The sequence below is a fragment of the Rhinoraja longicauda genome, chromosome 10 (genome assembly GCF_053455715.1).
Source record: "Rhinoraja longicauda isolate Sanriku21f chromosome 10, sRhiLon1.1, whole genome shotgun sequence".
In the NCBI taxonomy this organism is placed as follows: Eukaryota; Metazoa; Chordata; class Chondrichthyes; order Rajiformes; family Arhynchobatidae; genus Rhinoraja; species Rhinoraja longicauda.
Genome location: NC_135962.1, coordinates 61340149 through 61355768, shown reverse-complemented (window position 1 = coordinate 61355768; position 15620 = coordinate 61340149). Strand labels below are relative to the sequence as shown.

At 49.2% G+C, this 15620-nt stretch overlaps 1 protein-coding gene across 3 annotated transcripts in view; it reads left to right on the top strand.

Annotated features, from left to right (window-relative positions):
- Positions 1 to 15620, top strand: part of atg2b (autophagy related 2B) — a 103771-nt gene that overhangs the window by 65410 nt on the left and 22741 nt on the right. For all 3 annotated transcript variants that reach the window (XM_078406992.1, XM_078406991.1, XM_078406990.1), the window contains exons 23-31: positions 257 to 337; positions 3399 to 3505; positions 6150 to 6242; positions 6647 to 6717; positions 7981 to 8057; positions 8455 to 8625; positions 11313 to 11463; positions 13242 to 13450; positions 15231 to 15460. In XM_078406992.1, coding sequence (XP_078263118.1) covers positions 257 to 337; positions 3399 to 3505; positions 6150 to 6242; positions 6647 to 6717; positions 7981 to 8057; positions 8455 to 8625; positions 11313 to 11463; positions 13242 to 13450; positions 15231 to 15460 — 1190 coding nt within the window. The remainder of the gene's footprint in view (positions 1 to 256; positions 338 to 3398; positions 3506 to 6149; positions 6243 to 6646; positions 6718 to 7980; positions 8058 to 8454; positions 8626 to 11312; positions 11464 to 13241; positions 13451 to 15230; positions 15461 to 15620) is intronic.

Genomic DNA, 15620 nt, shown 5'->3' with positions numbered 1-15620 from the left:
TTGATCAAAACACAAAGTGCTGGAGTAACTCGACAGGTCAGGCAGTATCTGAGCGAATGGATAGGTGACCTTTCGGGTCGGAATCCTTCTTCAGACTGATGAAGGGTTATTACCCGAAACATTGCCTATTCCTTGCCTCGACAGATGCTGCCTGACCCGCTGAGTTCCTCCAGCACATTGTGTTTTGCTGAAGATTCCAGCATCTGCAGTTCTTTGTATCTCTGTAAATGTTGATCATTGTCTCTCCTTGATTCAGGAGATCCTCGTGGCGATTGGTCTGCGTGGGGCCACCCTTCAACACCGCAACGTGCCTCCCGGACAAAGCTGGCACCAGCAGGTAAGATGCTCACCCATCACCAGTCTGTCTGCTCACCCATCACCAGTCTGTCTGCTCGCCCATCCCCAGTCTGTCTGCTCGCCCATCCCCAGTCTGTCTGCTCACCCATCCCCAGTCTGTCTGCTCACCCATCACCAGTCTGTATGCTCGCCCATCCCCAGTCTGTCTGCTCGCCCATCCCCAGTCTGTCTGCTCACCCATCACCAGTCTGTATGCTCGCCCATCCCCAGCACCGCCATTCAATGTGATCATGGCTGATCATTCTCAATCAGTACCCCGTGCCTGCCTTCTCCCCATACTCCCTGACTCCGCTATCCTTAAGATCTCTATCCAGCTCTCTCTTGAATGCATTCAGAGAATTGGCCTCCAATGCCTTATGAGGCAGAGAATTCCACAGATTCACAACTCTCTGACTGAAAAGGTTTTTCCTCGTCTCCGTTCTGAATGGCCTACCCCTTATTCTTAATGTGGCCCCTGATTCTGGACTCCCCCAACATTGGGAACATGTTTCCTGCCTCTAACGTGTCCAACCCCTTAATAATCTTATATGTTTCGATAAGATCCCCTCTCATCCTTCTAAATTCTAGTGTTTACAAGCCTAGTCGCTCCAGTCTTTCAACATACGACAGTCCCGCCATTCCGGGAATTAACCTAGTAAACCTACGCTGCACGCCCTCAATAGCAAGAATATCCTTCCTCAAATTTGGAGATCAAAACTGTACACAGTACTCCAGGTGCGGTCTCACTAGGGCCCTATACAACTGCAGAAGGACCTCTTTGCTCCTATACTCAACTCCTCTTGTTATGAAGGCCAACATTCCATTGGCTTTCTGCATGTACCTGCATGCTTCCTTTCAGTGACTGATGCACTAGGACACCCAGATCTCGTTGTATGTCCCCTTTTCCTAACTTGACACCATTCAGATAATAATTTGCCTTCTTATTCTTACCACCAAAGTGGATAACCTCACACTTATCCACATTAAACTGCATCTGCCATGCATACGCCCACTCACACAAGCTGTCCAACAACCAGTCAAATTTAAACAGCCTCTTACACTGCCTTGAGGACATAAAATGTTGGATGGCACAGAACTTCCTCCAATTAAACGAGAGCAAGTCTGAGGTCATCCTATTCGGCCCCCCCGACTCCATCAAATCGATAACAGGCAGTCTTGGAAGCCTATCCTGCCTAGTCAAACCGCATGTCAAAAACCTCGGCATGATATTTGACTCTTCATTAAAATTTGACAAGCAAGTCAACGCTGTGGTAAAAGCCAGCTTCTTCCAACTTCGTACCAGAGCTAAAATCAAACCTTTCCTCCAATTCGACGACACAGAAAAAATCATTCACGCTTTCATTTCCTCCCGCCTAGACTACTGCAACTCCCTATACACTGGGATCAGCCAATCTTCCCTGTCCCGCCTGCAACTGGTCGAAAACGCCGCAGCGAGACTCCTGACGGGTACCCGTAAAAGGGACCACATCACGCCGATTCTGGCCTCTCTCCACTGGCTCCCTGTACGGTACAGAATCAACTTCAAGCTCCTCCTATTCACATATAAAGCCCTAAATGGACATTCCCCCCCTACATCAAAAATCTTCTAAATCACCTCTCTAACTCCAGGTCCCTCAGGTCGGCCGACTTGCGGCTACTCACTATCCCGCGGTCTAGGCTTAAGCTCAGGGGTGACCGTGCTTTTGCGGTTGCAGCTCCTAGACTGTGGAACAGCATCCCTCTCCCCATCAGAATTGCCCCCTCCATCGACTCCTTTAAGTCCAGGCTCAAAACCTATTTCTACTCCCTAGCGTTTGAGGCTCATTGAGGAGGCGCTGTGAACTGTTTGCGTGCTACTGTATGTTTCATTTTTTTTTCCTTAGTACCTAATCAGATGTACAGCACTTTGGTCAACGTGGGTTGTTTTTAAATGTGCTATACAAATAAAATTGACTTGACTTGACTTGACCCTGCAACCTCATAGCATCTTCCTCACAGTACACACTGCCACCCAGCTTTGTATCATCTGCAAATTTGCTAATGGTACTTTTCATCACTTCTGTCATTATTTCTGAAAAAAGATGATGAGCTTCCTAAAATTTCCCTATAGTTCAGTTCAGTTTATTGTCACGTGTACCGAGGTACAGAGAAAAGCTTTTGTTTTTGTTGCGTGCTAACCAGTCAGCAGGAAGGCAATACATGATTACAATGAATCCATTGACAGTATTATAGATACACGATAAGGGGAATAGTGTTTAGTGCAAGGTGAAGCCAACAATGTCTGATCAAGGATAGTTCGAAGGTCGTCAAAGAGGTAGATGGTAGTTCAGCACTGCTCTCTGGTTCTGGTAGTTGATTCAGTTGCCTGATAACAGCTGGGAAGAAACTGTCACTGTCCCTGAATCTGGAGGTGTGCGTTTTCACACTTCTGTACCTCTTGTCTGATGGGAGAGGGAGTGGCCAGGGTGCGACTGGTCCTTGATGATGCTGCTGGCCTTGCTGTGGCAGCGTGAGATATAGAAGGGTGGTTGGTTTGTGCGATGGTCCGGGCTGCGTCCACAATTCGCTTGGGTGGAGCTGTTCCCAAACTGTTCAAAGCTCACGGGAAAACAAGAGTAGTCTGCTCACAGGCAGCACAGTGGCAAGCGGTAGAGTTGCTGCATCACAGCGCATGAAACACGGGCTCGATCCAGAATACAGATGCTGTCTGTACAAAGTTTGTACGGTCTCCCCGTGACCACGTGGGTTTTCACCGGGTGCTCTGGTTTCCTCCCACATTCCAGACATCCAGGTTTGTAGGTGGATTGGCCTCTGTAAATTGCCCGTGGTGTGTGGGATGTGAAAGTGAAATACCATAGAACTAATGTCCAGGTGCTTGATGGTCGTCGTGGAGTCGGTGAGCCTAAGGGCCTGTTTCCATGCTGTATCTCTAAACTCTAATCTCGCTGTTCTCCTAAGATGTTGCCTGATCTACTGAGTTTGTCATGATTTTCTACATTGGAATTGGGTTGAAAGCTTGTTCCCTGCTGCTGTTGGATGTTGCTTGCTTGACATCCCTGCAGATCCTGGACTTCCTGAACATCGTGGAGGAGCCTGTGTTGGGCTATGCTCGCCCGGCAAATGCAACCACCTTCCACCTGCACCTCTGGAGCTGTGCCCTGGACTACAGGCGAGTGGCTACATCTATCCCCCCTTGTTTGTTAGATGTGATGATCTGCCTGATGTATGCCATGGCACAAGCAAGTGTTTTGTTGTCTTATGTCCCAATATGGAGCGATGAAACTCTTACCTGCAGTGACAACACAACACGTTGCAAATGTAGTTCTCAATAGATTGTGTATGTCCAGCACTTCATTCTGTGAGGTAACCGAATGTCAAGTATTATTTGGGACTGGGCTTGTATTCACTGGAATTTAGACAGATGAGAGGGGATCTTATAGAAACATATAAGATTCTTAAGGGATTGGACAGGCTAGATGCAGGAAACATGTTCCCAATGTTGGGGGAGTCCAGAACCAGGGGTCACAGTTTAAGGATAAGGGGTAGGCCATTTAGGACTAAGATGAGGAAAAACTTTTTCACCCAGAGAGTTGTGAATCTGTGGAATTCTCTGCCACAGAAGGCAGTGGAGGCCAATTCACTGGATGTTTTCAAGAGAGAGTTAGATTTAGCTTGTAGGGTTAAAGGAATCAAGAGATTTAGAGGAAAAAGCAGGAACTGGATACTGATTCTGGACGATCAGCCATGATCATATTGAATGGCGGTGCTGGCTCGAAGGGCCGAATGGCCTACTCCTGCACCTATTTTCTATGTTTCTATATTATATAATAAACAAACAAACAAAAGAGGCTCAATAAATGCAAACTACAATATAATGCAAAAACAAAGCGATGTCCCCAGCCCCCGGTGCATCCCACGCAGTTGGAGTTTGGATGTTGTGCACAGTTTTCTCCTTCAAAAGGCAGTGCAGACCTCAGCATCTGTCCCTTGGGACACTCAATGGGACCGTATAGTCACATGTACCGAGCTACAGTGAAATTCCTTTTTGCGTACACTTCATTACAAACCAAAAGCACAATCATACTTGAGTACAAGAGCGTAAGGATAGTTGGTAGAGACAAAACGCTGGAGTAACTCAGCGGGACAGGCTGCATCTCTGGAGAGAAGGAATGGGTGAGGTTTCCGGTCGAGACCCTTCTTCAGACTGGTACATAAGTAGCAGATTACACTGAGGCAGCTCACAAGAGTGGCCACGTTTCTGGTGCCATCTTGAATCCTCCCAGCACAGGGACTGAGGAGGTGAGATACAGAATAACGCTCCCGCCACCCTGTCCTGTTAAACACCACATGACAGCTGCAGACACAAAGATAAACTTACCCTCTGCTGCTAAACCATGTGTAATAAATGTGCTCTATCTTCATCCACATGATGCATGGCGTGGTTAAATACAGAGCTAAACCGTAACATTGTTCCATGTAGCACTCCCAGGACAGAGACAACACTCGTTCGTGGTTATTTCCAGTAATTGCCTTTTGAATGCCTATTTCATCAATATCAACTGAACCTATTAATAGATCCTCCAATTTGGGGTAATAGCCTACAAACACCTCCTCTCCCCTTCCTTTATTTCCCCCCTCTCTTCCCTGTACCCCACCTTAATGAGCACCCCTTTTTCCCTTTTCCCCCTCCCCTCCATCCTATATTCCATCCTCGAGCTTCATCTTGTTCGTCTTCTATCCTTATCTCCAAATCTCAAACTTTTTGTCTTTTCATCTCTGGCCTTTGTCCAACTATTTGCCTCACAAAATCCTCTCTCATCTGTATCCACCTATCACTCACCAGGCTTTGTCCTGCCCCTCCTCTCTTCCAGCTTCTCCCTCCCCCCCACTACAATCAATCAGTCTGAAGAAGGATCCCAACCCAAAATGTTGCCTTTCCATGTCTTCAAGAGATGCTGTCTGACCCACTGAGTTACTCCAACACTTTGTGTCTTCTTTGTAAACCAGCATTTGCAGTTCCGTGTATCTCCCGATGTTGTTAACGGTTTGCCTAGAGTGAAGATCAGTTTGTTCCTCTGATGAGCTTAACTAAGCAAGGTCTTTGTTCCATTGATCAGACACAAAATGCTAGAGTAACTCACGGGACAGGCAGCATCTCTGGAGAGAAGGAATGGGAGACTGTTCGGGCCAAAACCCTTCTTCAGACTGAAAGTCCAGCTGAGTTACTCCAGCATTTTGAGTCTTTAGTTGGACATTTTGAAGTTGTTTCTGATGTTTGTATCAGGACACCACTGGCAACAGTGGCACGGTGGCACAGCGGTAAAGTTGCTGCCTCACAGCGCCAGAGACCCGGGTTCTGGTGCTGTCTGTACACAGTTTGTACGTTCTCCCCGTGACCTGCTTGGGTTTTCTCCGAGATCTTCAGTTTCCTCCCACATTCCAAAGACGTACAGGTTTGTAGGTTTGTAGGTTAATTGGCTTGGTATAAATGTAAATTGTCCCTAATGTGTGCAGGATAGTGTTAATGTGCGGGGATTGCTGGTCGATGTGGGCTTGGTGGGCTGAAAGAAAGAAAACTGCCGATGCTGGTTTAAATCGAAGGTAGACACAAAATGCTGGAGTAACTCAGTGAGTCAGGCAGCATCTCTGGAGAGAAGGAATGGGTGACGTTTCGGGGCGGGACCCTCAGGACCTGAAACGTCACCCATTCCTTCTCTCCCGAGATGCTGCCTTACCCACTGAGTTACTCCAGCATTTTGTGTCTACTTATAGAAAATGAGTTGGATGCTGATAATTTTTGCACTGCATTCTAGGCCGCTGTATTTACCAGTTCGAGCAGTCGTGACTGTGGAAGCCTTCACGATATCCAGTAACATTGTGCTGGACAAGTACTGCTCTACACTCAGGTACCGTCTCAGCTTAGACCGTCCTTCCGTCCGTCCGCCCGCTGTGTTTCCACTCGGGTTGCCAACTGTCCCGTATTAGCTGAGACATTCCGTATATTGGGCTAAATTGGTTTTTCCTGTATGGGACCGCTGTGGTACCGTTTTTGGCCCGAGGGGCGCTGTTGTCCTGGACACTGTAGGCCCGGTCACTGAAGGACCGGGGGCCGCTGCAGGCCCAGACAGTGGAGGCCCAGCGCCGCCTAACGGAGGTTGCATAGCAACCCGCCTCCTGGCCCGGGTGGCGGGAGCAGGTGCCCGCTGGCTGGGTGAGGTCACCTTTTGTCCCTTTTTTGGGAGTGAGGAAGTTGGCACCCCTAGTTTCCACCGACTGACTGCTCCAATCATCAATCTCCTTCATCTTCCAGAATTATCATTGACGATGCTGCGTTGTACTTGTCTGAGAAATGTCATAATGCCGTGGTGAATTTAAAGAAAGGTGAGATCTTTTAAGTATTCATATAACGAGGGAATGTCAGTGGGGGGAGGGGGGGTCTGTGTCCTGGATAACTGGTCCCCCTCTGATTGGTATCAAAAATCTCTGAAACACCATTATCAGAGCTGCCTCCATCACCACTCCTGGCAGCTCGTTCCACGCATCCACCATTATTTTTAAAAATCGTGTCCTCCATATCTCCTTTAAACTTTTCCCTCTGACCTTCAAACTATGCCCTCTGTTCTTTGACATTTCCACTGTGTTTATCCTGTCTCTGCCTCTGATCATTTTATTTACTTGTTTCAGGTCTCCCCTCAGCCTCCAACATTCCAGAGAAAACAATCGGAAGTATTCCTCTGAGCAGGGATTTGTGGATGTATAGTCAATTTAGAAAATAGGTGCAGGAGGAGGCCATTCAGCCCATCGAGCCAGCACCGCCATTCATTGTGATCATGGCTGATCATCCACAATCAGTAACCCGTGCCTGCCTTCTCCCCATATCCCTTGATTTCACTGGCCCCTAGAGCTCTATCTAACTCTCTATTAAATTCATCCAGTGAATTGGCCTCCACTGCCCTCTGTGGCAGAGAATTCCACAAATTCACAACTCTCTGGGTGAAAAAGTTTTTTCTCACCTCATTTTTAAATGGCCTCCCGTTTACTCTTAGACTGTGGCCCCTGGTTCTGGACTCCCCCAACATTGGGAACATTTTTCCTGCATCCAGCTTGTCCAGTCCCTTTATAATTTTATACATTTCTATAAGATCCCCTCTCATCCATCTAAATCCCAGTGAATGCAAACCCAGTCTTTCCAATCTTTCCTCGTATGACAGTCCCGCCATCCCGGTGATTAACCTCGTGAACCTACGCTGCGCTGCCTCAATAGCAAAGATGTCCTTCCTCAAATTTAGTTTATTGTCACATGTACCGCGAGGTACAGTGAAAAGCTTTTTAGGTAATAGGTGATTTCTTGTAGAGGTCGAGTCTATGTAGTTGTTAGCATCAGTGGACTTTGCTGAACAAAAGGAAGCTTTTTGACAAATCGCTGTCCAAAGCGGGGTGCTGCCTTCCAGTGCTCACAGCCCAAGAGACCCTGGTTCGATCCTGACTAGGGGTGCTTGTATGTACGGAGTTTGTACCATCTCCCAGGACATGCGTGTGTTGTGGACTCAGTGGGCTGAAGGGCCTGTTTCCGTGCTGTATCTCTAAAGTAAACTAAAGGTTGTTGCCACTTGCTACGTCCCTTGTATTGCCTGTTTACTGCAGATTACGTGCGAGTCCTGGATATGGGGTTGCTGGAATTCCGCATAACTGCGACAAAGCCGACGGCGGAGGGAGAGAGGGTAAGAGATGTTTATCCCTGTGAACCTTGCCGCGTAGCGTGTAGTTCGGCACGGTGGCGCAGCGGTAGAGTTGCTGCCTTACAGCGAATGCAGCGCCGGAGACCCGGGTTCCATCGGGTCTCCGGCATGCTGTCTGTACAGAGTTTGTACGTTCTCCCCGTGACCTGCGTGGGTTTTCTCCGAGATCTTCGGTTTCCACACTCCAAAGACGTACAGGTTTGTGGGTTAATTGGCTTGGTAAATGTAAACATTGTGCCCAGTGTGTGTAGGGTAGTGTTAATGTGCGGGGCTTGCTGGGCGGCGCCGACCCGGTGGGCTGAAGGGCCTGTTTCCACGCTGTTTCTCTAAACTAAACGTGCAGCTGGGCGGCTCCGCTGATCTTTGCTCCTCTGTCCAGTTGCAGCCGCGGTTCGAGCTGCGCTGCTCCAGTGATGTCATCCACGTGCGCACGTGTTCCGACTCTTGCGCTGCCCTCATGAACCTCATCCAGTACGTGGCCAGTTACGGAGACCTGCATCCACCCTGCAAATTCCAAGCCAGCCCTGGAGCACCAGCGCCAAGCAGCCGGGTAACCAAAGAAACCTTTGGGTCTGTGTCTGGGGATGGGGGCAATGCTGGAAATGGGCAGGCTTGATAGTGAGCCCCCAATATGGATGCCAGTCACAGTCCGAGTCTGCGTGAAATCAAAATATTACCAAAAATCTCATCTTGTATATATATATATGTATGTTCCCGAAGTACAGCCAAAACAGTACACGATAGCGCAACAATGTTAGGCCCACCTTACTCACCATCCGCCTGCGATGTGCAGTATCAAGTTTCGTTCAAATTGTTGCGCTATCGTGTGCCATTTTGGCTGTATTTCGGACACATACCCCATAAAATAAACATCGCCATTTTGATCTAATACTTCCGTGTTCAACGATATCATTAAACGCATGCTTCGTTGAACGATGACTCCTGAGGTAAATGCTCAAATTTTCTTCAAGTTAAAGTTTGACCACTCAATAATATTAAACTTGTGTGTGTTTTTTTTTTCATCGACCGCTGTCACAGCGGGAACCCGACGGGTCTACGGCTCGTCTAGTGGGAAATAATCCTGACTGTTCTCACCTCTTCCAGTTTTTTGCTCTTGACTCAGTTTGCCACTGAGATGTTACTCTGCTCAAGACCAAAGGAGGGACTGCGCTGGGGGTCAGAGGATAAAGGAGAGGTAGTAAAGGAAAACACAATGGCACGGTGCCACAACGGGTAGTGCGGCTCCCTCACCATGCCAGACACCTGGGTTCCATCCTGGCCTCGGGTGCTGTCTGTGTGGAGTTTGCATGTTCACCTGTGACCACGTGGGTTTCCTCCGGGTGCTCCGGTTTCCTCCCACATCTCAAAGAGGTGTGGATTTGAGGGTTAATCGGCCTTCTGTAAAATTACCCCTAGTTTTTAGAGAGTGGGTGAGAAAATGGGATAATATATATGAAGTTGGATAAATCCCCAAGGACTGATTGGATCTATCCCAGTTATCGCGAGAGACAAGAGAGGAGATTGCAGGGACTTTGGTGAAAATCTTTGTAACTTCTCTGGCCACAGGCGAGGTCCTGCAGGATTAGAGGGTGGGCATCACTGTTCCTTTGTTTCAGAAGCTAGTAGAGACAAGTAGGAAATTATAGAGCCGTGAGCCTCACATCAGTGATGGGGACGCCACTGGAGAGGATAGGATTTATTCACATTCGGCAGCTGTGTTCTAGACACTGATCACCCTCTGGCTTGCCCTGCACAGCAGGTCTCCTCTCAGCCTCCGATGCTCCGAGAAAACAATCCATGTTTGACAAACATCTAGTACCTAACGCCCCCTAATCCAGATAGACACAGAAAGCTGGAGTAACTCAGCGGATCATACAGTGTGGAAACAGGCCCTTCGGCCCAACTCGCCCACACTGGCCAACAATGTCTCAGCTACCCTAGTCCCACTTGCCCGCACTTGGTCCATAACCCTCCACACCTGTCCTATCCATGTACCTGTCCAACTGTTTCTTAAACGATGGGATAGTCCCAGCCTCAACTATCTCATCTGGCAGCTTGTTCCATGCACCCACCACCCTCTGTGTGAAAAAGTTACCCCTCAGATTCCTATTAAATCTTTTCCGCTTCACCCTGAACCTATGTCCTCTGGTCCTCGATTCCCCTACTCTGGGCAAGAGACTCTGTGCATCTACCCAATCTATTCCTCTCATGATTTTGTACACCTCTATAAGATCACCCCTCATCCTCCTGCGCTCCATGGAATAGAGACCCAACCGGAGTGAGGGGGTATGGGGAGAAGGCAGGAACGGGGTACTGATTGAGAGTGATCAGCCATGATCGCATTGAATGGCGATGCTGGCTCGAAGGGCTGAATGGCCTACTCCTGCACCTATTGTCTATTGTCTATTGTCTATTGTCTATTGTCTATTGACTTGACCTCTACCTAAAGCTCACACCCTCTAGTCCTGGCAACATCCTCGTAAAACATGTCAGCCAGCATCTGTGGAGAAAAGGAATAGGTAACGTTTCGGGTCGAGACCATTCTTCAGACCCAATAGCCCTCTATTAAGAGTTAGATAGAGCTCTAGGGGCTAGTGGAATCAAGGGACATGTGGAGAAGGCAGGCATAGGTTACTGATTGTAGATGATCAGCCATGATCACAATGAATGGCGGTGCGTACAGGCTCGAAGGGCCAAATGGCCTCCTCCTGCACCTATTGTCTATGTTTCTAATCCAGGCCTTGCCGGAGGTACTCAGATATTAGGTAAAAAACATTGCGTTGGACAATCTTCAGGTGTCATGAGGAGAGGAAGCCCTCAGTGTGCACAGCTTTTAAACCTTTGGTCAAAGACTAGCTGATAGTTGTGCTGCACTCAGCGCACTGCATGCCAGTCCGTAGAGCAGTGGCAGACTTATGCCTGGAGGCCTGGTTGTAATTGTGTCCTTGTTGCCCAGGCTTCATCGGGTGGCAGTCCGTAGAGCAGTGGCAGACTTATGCCTGGAGGTCTAGTTGTAATTGTGTCCTTGTTGCCCAGGCTTCATCGGGTGGCAGTCCGTAGAGCAATGCCGGATATTAGCCTGATGTAACTGTGTCCTTGTTGCCCAGGCCGGACCGTAGAGCATTGCCGTACGTTGGCCTGGTGTAACTGTGCCTTATTGCCCAGGCTGGATCAGCTGACAGTCTGTTAGAGCATTGCTGTACGTTAGCCTGCTGTAACTGTGTCCTTGTTGCCCAGGCTGGATCGGGTGACAGCACGCCCTGCAGACCCTCGGGCCTCGCTGAGGCTGAGCAGAAGATCCTGCGGGACCTGATGATCGACGCCATGGAGGAGATGGAAGTGCGGCCCTCATCCCCACCTCCCCCACCTGCTCCGCACCAGTCAAACGGTGAGTGGACAGAGCCAGGGCGTCGGATGGGAGCTCAGCAATCAACGTTTCCTGACTCGCTGTCCCTGGCCTTCCTTCCTCGAACACACCGCTCCTGAACCCTGAGCAGCTGCTCAACACCCACACAGCAGGTGCTCACAACTCATTCTCCCAGCTCCTGCCCACTGCTGCCCGCTCCGGCCATCACCCCTCATGCCCTCTGGTCACTTGCCCTCTGCAGTTCCTCACACCTGCAGGAGTGCAAATCTGGAAGGTGAACACTAAGGGCTGGTTGAAATGGTCAAGATTGATCTTAGTTTAGTGTAGAGATACAGCGCGGAAACAGGCTCTTACGGTCCACCGGTTCCGCGCCGACCAGCGATCCCCGCACATTAACACTACCCTACATCCACTAGGGATCATTTTTACATTTATCGAGCCAATTAACCTACAAACCTGCACGCCTTTGGAGTGTGGGAAGAAACTGAAGATCTTGGAGGAAACTCACGGGGAGAAGGTACAAACTCCGTACAGACAGCGCCCTTAGTGGGGATGGAACCGGGGTCTCCGGCGATGCATTTCCTGTAAGGCAGCAACTCTACCGCTGCACCACCGTGCTGTGAAATATCTTCAAAGATATTTTTGAGGCAAAACTATCAAGGAATATGGGTAAAAGACCGGCCGGCGAGTCAGATGTAGACAGACCATCCAACAACTAGCCAAATATCTAACCAGGCTGAAGAAGACCTTGCAGAATGAAGGTAGTGGGCCGTAATTGCCAGGAGTGGTGCCTGACTGACATAGAAACAGCCAGTGGCTGTGGGAGACCAGTGTGCACAGCCACAGCTCATTGGTGCAGGCGTTCCTCTGAGAATGGTCCCCAGACCAACTAATACAGTCGCATCATCAAAGCCCTTCCCATCATCACATGTTAAAGCCTGACTGTGCACTAAAATACCAAACACCGTCAGACACTGATAGTGAAGACACAACGTTATTCTGCTAGTGGAGTGGGAGAGTCAGTGTGAGTGTGGTCACGTACTTGCCAGCTCCCCGCGGCTCCACTCCATTATTCTGATCACCGGCACATGAGTGGTCACGGGTCCAGCTATCACACCACCAGCACGTTTCTACACCGGTTCTTATTGTCTAGAACAGACTTGTTGTTCTCAGCCGTACTACTTGGTATCGGGCCTTTCTCCTTTAGTCACAACACCTCTGCAGTTCAGCAAAACAACCTGTTATACTTTAGCTAGCAATTGTAAGTAAGTAAAGCAGGCTCCCCACGCACAACATGCAAGCTGTACACATGAACTCTTAAACCCCCATGCCCCTCGACATTTGTCAGGAGATGGTCTGTTCATGGGCAATATCACTGGTTGCATGTGCACGCTGTTCCATTCACAACTCCAATTAGATGCTGCCCGAGCAATGACTTGGATCACGTCCTCAGTGGGTGTAGTGACCACTCATGCAGGCCATTAGTGCCTCTTGGTTAGGACTCTCTGCACAATGGCACACCCAGTTATTTGCTGTTGATCTGACCAAAGATTTCTCAGGGTCGTTGGTCACTGTGCACACACAGAGGTTACAGCACGCGCCTTTCATCTACAAAGACAGACACAAAAAGCTGGAGTAACTCAGCGGGTCAGGCAGCATCTCTGGAGAAGATGCAATCTTCCTTTTCTCCAGGGATGCTGTGTGACACCTTGAGTTACTCCAGCTTTTTGTGTCTATCTTCGGTGTAAACCAGCATCTGCAGTTCCTTTCTACACCTTTCATCTACGGCTTGTCTTCAGGGATCTACAGAGACCTGGCTCAGGAAGGAGAGCCCGCGCGGTCCGATCTGTTCCTCTTCCCCGATGAGAGTGGAGCCTCATCGCAGGAGCAGAGTCCGAGTTCCACCATGGTCCTCTCTGAGCACCGAGCCACCTACAACTCCCTCTCCAGCGAGCAGCCTGAGAGCGATGACTTCTGTATCCTGGAGGCACCAAAGCTGCCCGTCATGGTGAGTGGAGATGTCAGGCAACTGCCGTATGTCCGGCTTGGGTCAGGTACTGGAGTAAGTTGGCAAAATGCTCTTCTGACCACTCAGGAAATCCCAATGTCTATCTCTAATCAATGTTCAGAGCTAGACACAAAGTGCTGGAGTAACTCAGCGGGTCAGGCAGCATCTGTGGAGAACATGGATAGGTGACGTTTCACAGTGTGCTGGAGTAACTCAGCATGTCGAGCAGCATCTCTGGAGAGAAGGAATGGGCAACGTTTTGGGGCGGTCCCGCCCTCTCCTCTGACATCAGACTGAAGAAGAGTCTCGACCCGAAACGTCACCCATTCCTTCTCTCCCGAGATGCTGCCTGACCCGCTGAGTTACTCCAGCATTTTGTGTCTACCTTCGATTTAAACCAGCATCTGCGGGTTTTCATTCCTACACTGCTCAGAGCTAAATGGCTCAAAAAAATCATGGGTTTAAATGTTGTACTACCTTAGACTTAAGCAAACGGTACACAGTGGTGGAGCGCGTACAGCCACTGCCTCACAGTGCCAGAGACTCAGGTTCAAGCCTGGCCTCGGCTGCTGGATTCATGGAGTTTGCATGTTCTCCCTGTGACCACGCGGGTTTCTCCAGGTGCTCCGGTTTCCTCCAGGTCCCAAAGACATGTTAATTAGGTTAATTAGACTTTGTAAAACTCCCCCTGGTGTGTAGAGAGTGGATCAGACTTGATTGCTGAGTTGGGGCACCTGCCTTGGTCTCGTTGAACTGTGCCAGAAGCTGTACCGTTCCCCCAGGATGTGTGGACCACATCCTAGCAAGGATGGAAGGAGAGGGGGATTGGTGGAGTGATGCAGCACTGGGAGATTATCCAAGGGACAGTGGAATTCCCCATTGATCCCACTTGCGTAAGGACCTTGCTCAGGGATCAAGGTTTCAGTGGTGGCGTTTGGTTGATGTGCTGCACAATTTCTTTCTCAATTTATGATTTATTTCTAATATTTAATTCTTGAAGTCCCTAACATGGCTGACCAACATCTCTATTTACCCCGACAAAGTGATTGGGAACTGCCTTCTTCAACCGCTTGCATCCATCCATCTGGTACATTGGTGCTATATTTGTCACGCGCACAACTGCACAGTGAAATTGTCAGTAAGGGATCGGACACACTAGAGGCAGGAAACATGTTCCCAATGTTGGGGGAGTCCAGAACCAGGGGCCACGGTTTAAGAATAAGGGGTCGGCCATTTAGAACTGAGATGAGGAAAAACCTTTTCACCCAGAGAGTTGTGAATCTGTGGAATTCTCTGCCTCAGAAGGCAGTGGAGGCCAATTCTCTGGATGCTTTCAAGAGAGAGTTAGATAGAGTTAAAGATAGTGGAGTCAAGGGATATGGGGTGAAGGCAACAACGGGGTACTGATTGTGGATGGTCAGCCATGATCACAGTGAATGGCAGCTGGCTCGAAGGGCTGAATGGCATCCTCCTGCACCTATTGTCTATTGAAATTCTTTTTGCATGTTTACACATGTGGGCGCCACCATGCTTTGGTGCCATCTCCAAACCCCGACCCACTCATGCTCCCACACTGCCGTTTCCCGGAATGGCCGAAGGGCCGAATGGCCTACTCCTGCACCTATTGTCTATTGTCAGAGGGATTTCTTATAAAAAGAGTTGGTGATATTTCCGTTAACGTGCGGTGGGGAGGAACGGCAGCTGCAGATGTTCCCTGCCATGAGTTGCCCTGGTGCAACCAGTAATAATCTCTGATGCTCCTGTCACCTGTCTTTCCCAGGAGAGAGAGACTGAGCCGGTGGTGAAGATGCTGATCCCCGGGCCCATCCTCATCAAAGACGAATACTTCACATCGCCAGTGAAGAAGGTGGACAAAAGCAAGGCACCACTGCACCTTCCGGTCCCAGAGGTCCGATACATGGTGAAGGAGATCTCTGTGGTGTGGCATCTGTATGGAGGAAGGGACTTTGGAACAGCTGTCACCACACGCTCCCCTGTTAAAAGCATCCCGTGAGTTTCCCACCACCATCATTGTCAGTCAGCTTGTTGAACCTGTTGGTGACTATCACAGAAATCGCTGAGGCCCCTGTGTTTGAATGTGATGAATCCTTGATTCAAGATTCAAGATAGCTTTATTTGTCATCCAATATTGGACGAAATTCAGTCACCC